Source organism: Myripristis murdjan, chromosome 17 (genome assembly GCF_902150065.1).
Source record: "Myripristis murdjan chromosome 17, fMyrMur1.1, whole genome shotgun sequence".
Classification (NCBI taxonomy): domain Eukaryota; kingdom Metazoa; phylum Chordata; class Actinopteri; order Holocentriformes; family Holocentridae; genus Myripristis; species Myripristis murdjan.
Window position 1 is genome coordinate 23,312,520 of NC_043996.1, and position 7,391 is coordinate 23,319,910.

Below are 7,391 nucleotides of genomic sequence, written 5' to 3' on the forward strand. Positions count from 1 at the left end.
CAACAGCGCTGACCACACTTCTTTCATTTGAGATTTTATTTATTTAAAAAAAAAAAAAAAAGCCTAACTGTTTCCCACTTGCTATTCACAGCAGGTGTGTTATTCTCTCGCTGTGTGTTGCTCTTTGTTTTGTACCCAACAACTCCCGGCCCTCCTCCCCAAGCTCTCTGTTCTCCTCTGGTAGATTCGGTCAGACCACAGGACGGTTTGGCAGCCCCCACTTCCTCATCAAGTGTAGACGCAGAGCGAGAGAGAACATGAGTTTCCTGTGACGCCTGTGTCTCTGGTCAATGAATATACTCACGTCGTTCTTCCACCGTCGAGTCAAACCAAATGGAAAGAGCTCGGCCTCGTCACAGCCTGGACACTCCGGTGGATTTGGACTGACAGTGTAGGCTGCCGTTCACCAAGACGCCCGCTCCATCTGGACCTGTCTGGAGCCCAGAACACACTTCAGACCTGAACAGCGGGACCACTAACAGTCTACAGGGGGGAGACTGGGATGCTGCTGTCTTAGAGTCACTGTTGTGTGTGCGCGTGTGTGTGTGTGTGTGTTTTGGGAAATTCAGCCATGCTGCAGCAGACAGAACTCGTCTTTGATTTCGCCAGTGACCGTGTTAACAGCATGTCACAGGTTAGTAAAGCCAGGGCATGTGCATGTGTATCTGCGTGTGTGTGTGTGTGTGTTTATTTATTCCTCTCCCTGTGTTGTAGCTGGAGAGCCACCCAATTTACCCTGCAGTGATCGTAGAGCAGGTCCCTGATACACAGCTGCTCTCATACTCGGGTCTGGCATGTGAGCAGTACCAGATAGAGGATCACCAGCAGTTGCTGAAAGGTCAGCGCGCACACACACACACACACACACACACACACACACACACACACACACACACACACACACACACACACACACTTTGTCCTCTTTACGACTGTCACATTTGATTATTGAAGTTCACCTGCCATCTGCTAGTACATGCTCGAGGCCATTCAAACAGTGCCACCTTTGTTTTAGCGGCAAGGTGCGAGTTTCTTCCTGGGAAAAATGCCATGCCGCGATTAATGTGGGCGAGCGCATGCGCAGTGGCCGACTTCGCACATGGACCACCCTCTAAAAATTCAGGAAGTGAAACAAAACATTCCCTAGCTCGGCTGGAAAAGTTAGCCGATGGACTGTGTTAGGATGTAGATACAGGCAAACCCGCCGTCTGCGCACATGCTATGGCTTGTTCCTCGCCAGCTCAGGGGGTCAAAAGTAAGTTTTGTTGTTGTTTTGGAGTTGTTGTCCGTCAGTGTTTAGGGTGGAGAGAGCAGATGAGGTCAGGCTCGGCTCGGCTCGGCTAGCTAACGGTAGCTGTCGAAAGCAGCTCTCAGTTTGATATAAGCAGCTTTTCGGTATTTGTCCCGGGACACAAACTTCACCGTTAGCGTCTCTTTAAATAAAGTCATTTGTTTTGCATGACGGCTGACAGAAAGTTTTTGGCAGCCCCAGATGAACAGCTGTTTGCTAGCAGATGTTTCCCAGTGCGGCTCAGTGGTTACCAATCTTTTCTTCAACCTCCGTCCCACCTCCCCCTGAGGGTCCCGGGACCCCCACCTGGGGACCCGGCGCTCGCGCTAACGTTACCTACCTGGTGCTTTGGAGTAAACCACATCGCTGGTGGATCTGTCACAGAGAGGAACTACACTACATAACTTCACTTGCTGCATCAGTTAACTGTGTGTGTGTGTGTGTGTGTGTGTGTGTGTGTGTGTGTGTGTGTGTCCAAGGACCCCTCGCGTGGTCATGAGAAAATAAGGATTAGTTTAACTAGTTTCAGTGTAATGCAGTTCACTGAAAGCTGTTGTGAGAAATAAATTGTTTGAATTACTAACATTATGTTTTAGCCTCGCTGCTTTTAGTCCACGCGTCAGTGCTCAGGTGTGACATCTAAACAATTTAACACTGCCCTAAGGCAAAATGACTACAAATGGGAGTCTGCTGCTTAATGACAGTCGGCTCTGGGGGTCCTGATCATGAAAAACATTGAACCTTCCTCTTATCTTTGGGGTCAATGAGGAGCCGTTCAGAATCAGAAATATTTTATTGATTCCTGAGGGGAACTTGGGTTCAATGTTTAACACCTCTGAAAACATAATTAGCATGTTTTGTTTTGTTTTGCTTCATATTTCATGTCTTTTTTTCTGTATACATATATAAAAACATATAAAAACACATTTGCTTTAGTTGTTTTGGATGATATTGAGGAACTATAAAGTGCTTTGTTTGCATTTTAATAGTTGAGTGAAGGAGGTCATATTTTATTTAAAGAGATTGTTAGATTGTCAACAAGAGTACATGACACATACACTTGAGTAACAACTTTAATTATAATAATTTTCTGGAGGTTTCATTTACTGGGGTCAAATTGCCTCCAGCTGATAAAAAATGTTAGTAAATTTTGTTACCTAAACTGACCTAACCTTTCAGTGCACCCTCCTCCTCCACCTAGCTGTTCATCGCAGGCTTTCTTTCTCTCCTCTCTGGTCCACAGTGGAAGCAAGTGAAAGTGGAGGAGAGGAGACCATGGAAACACTTGTTGCTGCTGACTCGCTCCTCGACATGGATTCCCCTGATGCCCTCTCCCTGGAACAACAGCATTACTGTAAGTCCCTGGACTTGAACACCTGAGTTTAGCTCAGTATTTTCAAAATGCCTCTCTCAAACCTCACCTCCTCTTAGGCTTTGTTGAACATAGGACTCGTTTGACTGCAAGGTACTATTTTTAAACACAGTGGTCACAGTGTTGCTGTTGTCTTTAATTAAATCTGTTTGTGCCCTCCTCCAGCCCAGATGTTTTTACCGTCACTGGCTGATGTCGTCACTACCCCTGTTACCCAGGTGACTGTGTCAGCAGAGGGGATTGTGGGAGCTGTTGATGAGCCACAGTGGCCCACACTGAACACAGGGAAGCCTGTGGCACAGCAACAGACCAGAAAGAAAGGTCAGCGAGTTTCTGGTTTATCAGCATCTTGTGCAAACCATATACTGAATGGCTTGTGTGATTATGACCTAGGGATGCACTGATATGGTTTTTGAAGCCAATACTCTTATCCGATATCCTCTCATCCATATTGGCCAATACTAAGAGAGATATGCCTCTATGTACTTAACCAAATGCATGATTTAAAAAAAAAAAACAAAAAAAAACTGAACCATGTTAATTTAAAATTGTTGCTAATTTTGCAATTCAATCTCACAGCTCCAGTTTCCAAATGAGCCAGGTATCGACAGGGAAAAATAATAGTGGACTTTTTTTTAGTTATTTATTTATTTATTTTACAGCTATCCATCCATCCCGGTCATGAACTGTGAATTTATCAATGTCTTGTAAATAATATGCTTGTCCTTTATTAACCCAGGGAGAAAACCTCGACATCGGAGAGCAGAGTCTCCCACACCAGACATCATAGTGAAGAAGAACAAATACAACAAAGGTAGTCGCTTATTTTGTTTGAAATAAGTAAAAGGTCACATAGATAGATAGATAGATAGATAGATAATCCTTTTGGGGGTATTCAAAGATCTGCGGTGACAAGAAGCCATACTAGCATCATGTTTTTAGTTTTGCCATTCCCCTTCCATCATGTTTCCTGTTTTTGTGCTTCAGGAGGAAACACACTGTACCTGTGGCAGTTCCTGATGGAGCTGCTGCAGGACCGGCAGGTTTGCCCCCGTTACATCAAATGGACTAATCCCCACAAAGGGATCTTCAAGCTGGTCAACTCTAAAGCAGTCGCCAGGCTCTGGGGCAAACACAAGAACAAGCCAGACATGAACTATGAGACCATGGGCAGAGCACTCAGGTACACCAGTGACTGCACAAAAATATTGTTGTGATACATCATCCCTGCAAGTTTTATAATTGTTATAAAATCTCTATTTTGCCCTTTTCATAAATTAGAGGCAGTTCTTTGGGTTTTGAGGAAAAAGGACCATGTCGATCAATGTTCCTAGCTCTGAACCAAATAATTTTTAGGAATGCACAATATATATGTGAGCACATCATCAGTATTAGCTGATAAAGGCTTTAAAGTGAAATATTGGTATTGTCCAAAGTGAAAGTTTCAGCTCACATGCCCAAATGCTCTATGCCCCAGTGAATGTGTACATTTTGAAAAGCATTGTATGTTATGCATCTGCCAGTGGTCAGATCAGAGTGGGTATAATAATATGTTAATTCCACTATAGGAGAGACTTGATGTTCTCTGCAGTTAGGTGGAAATCTGTGCATATATCAGTATCTGCATCAGAAATCGGCCAAAAGAGTTGGAAAGTATTGGCATATTGGATATAGGCAAGAAATCCAATTTTGTGTATCTGTCGTAATTTTGTACCTCTGTGTTCATGTAGGTACTATTACCAGAGAGGTATACTGAATAAGGTTGAAGGCCAGCGGCTGGTCTACCAGTTCACCTCTCTGCCCAAAGACATGATCTACATCACAGATGGAGATGGCACCAAAGAGGAAAATGACGATGATCATGACGACAACAGTGGCGATGACGAAGGCATGAGCGATGACGCTGAAGACAGCGCATTATCCTCTAGTGACCAATCGGTGGATGAGGCATATTCCCACCCAGTAGAAAAGAAGAAGACCTCGGCTGGCTCAGTCCGAGCCCCGTCTAATCAGCGGGCCCGGCCAGCTTCCCGCCCCGCAGCTCAGCGCAGCACCGTTCTCCGGCCTGCAGGAAACAGCCTGATCCAGCAGCAGCACTTGCCCATCGTGTCTGCTGAGATGCTGCGGACCCTCCAGAACCTCCAGAGGGTCCAGTCCCTGCAGCCCGCAGGCCGAGGCTCAGTCTTCAAAACGGCTCAGCTGCTGGGGAGTCTGTGCGAGAAACAGGCTGCTTCTGAGGGGCCTGTGGACAGCAAGGGCAGGGCGGAGGTTCCCACCAGCACAGACAAGAAGCCACACTCAGGACAACAGACCACTTCGCAAGTGGTGACTCTGCAGCTGGTGCCTCTTACCAGCTCCGACCAATAGAACAGACCAAACCCCGCCATTCCCCGTTCCCCAGACTCAGGACCAATAACAGAGCTGCACCTTGCTGTCACAACAGCCTCTGCAGACCAGGGCCCACATGCCTGAAGTGTCACTCAGTGGGCATACTGATCAAGGATCCTTTTGACTTTTAGATGATATTACATGAGTTGGTGAAGGGAACCTTATAAATAATCCTAGATCAGCTCTTCTGTGATCTGAGTTCAGACCTCAGAATTGCTAGAAACCAAGAGAGCTCCCACAGCATTCAGTAATTTGCCCTATACCATTTAAAAAGAAAAAAAAAAAAGAAAAAAAAAAAAGCTCTCAGCCATTATCTCAACCTTTCGTCATTCTTTGTAGCTGTTGTTCACCTTATCAAACACCAAAGACAAAAATGCACTGGAATCTACGGCCACTTTGTAGAGACTCTGTATACCTTATGCTTGCACTTCAGTTCCAGTGTAATGGAGCTAAATCTCTGATCAGCACACTGTTTTCTCTTTCTCTGTCCTTTCTCTCAGTCTCTTCCTGTCTCCATCACTCCCATCTCTATTAGCATTTTTTTGCTCTCCCACCTTGAATCATTCCTCTGCCTTGAAATATGCCTTTGCACTATTGTTTACCCCTGCTGTGTGTTGCATCCCTAAGTGCCTCAAAGTATCAGTTCATCCTGTCCAAGCTTTCACGATTTCTAGCAAACATAAGGTTAATTAGGGAACACATTCCATATTCTGATTGTTATTATGAATACTGAGTTATGTTTGTATTGTGAGTTGGCAAAAACAAGGGATCACTATCATTTATAGAGTAGTACTTGAGCACTGTTGCTATTTTATAAAGTATCTAGAGTAGCTCCAGATTCATGTTTAGTTGACAGTCAACTTTGATATATTCTCACTGCCTTTAGTTTTCATTAAAGTGCTTCTTCTTGGAGAATTGTACTGCTAGTATTTAGCCTTTCTGAAACACACGCTGTTCAGTTATAACCGTTATGGATGTTTATGTGGACCTCTAAAGCTTTGATATGTTTTTGTTGTTGTATGTGCATTATATGTGTCTGTGAACATGCTTGACTTTGTGCCTTGTTGCCATTTTCTCCCTCAGGGTTGTATTACTTTGTTTTGCTGCACAAGTTGTATACTTCCCCTTGCACTCAAATGGTCTATGCAAAGAGTAAAAATTACTGGCCCTCTAGTCTACATAATGAAATAATTATAAGTTTTCTCTTCAGGTGATGTTGGACTCTTATAACTGTGCCTTTGCTCCCCAGGGATTGCTATGCAAAACTGTTTTTCGCTTTTTTTATTACATTATTTTTTCCTAAATAAACCATTTGTTCGGTGTCCCCTCGCTTTGCTTTATCAGGAGGTCTCTTGATACTGTATGATATATTATGGATTTGTAACCTTGCCACAGAGAGACAGCTGGAGTTTCTGTTATCGCTTGTGTGGTGTTTTTTGCTGTCATGCCAGAGGTTGTTGAGAGAATGGACAATTATTATATTCATCAAATAAACTTTTAATTTTGTCAAATTCTGAGTGGAAATGCTTAATGTTTACTGGTGTGTGTGTGTGTCATTTGTGCCAATGTTAACAGTGACCTTTGCACGGTGCATATTTCAGGACAGCTGTTTTACTTACCTGCAATTTGAAATTATGGGGAAAAAATGTGTCATCTCACTGATTTGTGCTGAAATGTTGGCGAGATGCACTTGCACGGCTCCTCCAGTTTAACAGTGGGAGTGTGTTATTTCTACTGATGTTAACAGTGAGCTTTGCACATAACAGGACTTATTTCAGGACAGCTGTTTCAGACAAATGCACTCGCCTGCCATTTTAGTCCAGTCATTTTATGAAAAAACCTAGGACAAATTGCAAGAGAAACAAACTCAACTGATTTTCTATCCTCAGTTTGTCCTGAGTGAGGGGAAAAAAGTCCCAAGAAATCCCATTGGTGGAAAGTTTTGAAAATCACCTATTTATGACTACATATTACCAAAAAACACTGTTTTTAAAACACGGCAAAGGGGTTCAAAATTTTACTTTCAGATATCACTATAAAAATTCACAAGTTGATTACACACACAGAGACAAGAAAAAAAGCCAATTATAAGTTCTTTGAATTATTCTGTTTACACATGCATATCACACATTATCTGATTTGATATGCGCTAATAAGGAATATAAGGAATAAATGCCAGAACAGATATTTAAACAATGAATTAAAAGGTTACTATATATATATATAGTAACCTTTTACTTTACTGTTATATAGTAACCTTTTAATTCAAGGTTACTTTATATATAGTAACTTTTAAAGTCACTGTTTAAATGTCTCTTCTGGCATTAATTCCTTATATTC

General features: G+C 42.9%; 1 protein-coding gene across 2 annotated transcripts; it reads left to right on the plus strand.

Annotated features, from left to right (window-relative positions):
- Positions 1-557: 557 nt before the first annotated feature.
- On the plus strand, positions 558-5,427 carry LOC115375291 (ETS-related transcription factor Elf-1-like). Of its 2 annotated transcripts, XM_030074705.1 has the most exons (7): positions 558-634; positions 715-838; positions 2,535-2,645; positions 2,829-2,984; positions 3,403-3,477; positions 3,651-3,846; positions 4,394-5,427. In XM_030074705.1, exons 1-7 carry the CDS (start codon positions 572-574, stop codon positions 5,028-5,030), a joined length of 1,362 nt encoding a protein of 453 aa, XP_029930565.1. In that variant the 5' UTR covers positions 558-571; the 3' UTR covers positions 5,031-5,427. The 2 variants fall into 2 exon arrangements, with proteins under 2 accessions (XP_029930565.1, XP_029930566.1); XM_030074706.1 differs by lacking the exons at positions 558-634; positions 715-838 and adding an exon at positions 1,118-1,255.
- Positions 5,428-7,391: the final 1,964 nt, after the last annotated feature.

What these genes read in the sequence shown, in the direction of transcription:
- LOC115375291 (XM_030074705.1), top strand. Translation starts at nt 572, where the DNA reads ATGCTGCAGCAGACAGAACTCGTCTTTGATTTCGCCAGTGACCGTGTT. An exon ending in TCACCAGCAGTTGCTGAAAG is followed by an intron (nt 839 to 2,534) that starts GTCAGCGCGCAC and finishes TCTGGTCCACAG; the next exon opens with TGGAAGCAAGTGAAAGTGGA. An exon ending in GCAACAGACCAGAAAGAAAG is followed by an intron (nt 2,985 to 3,402) that starts GTCAGCGAGTTT and finishes TTATTAACCCAG; the next exon opens with GGAGAAAACCTCGACATCGG.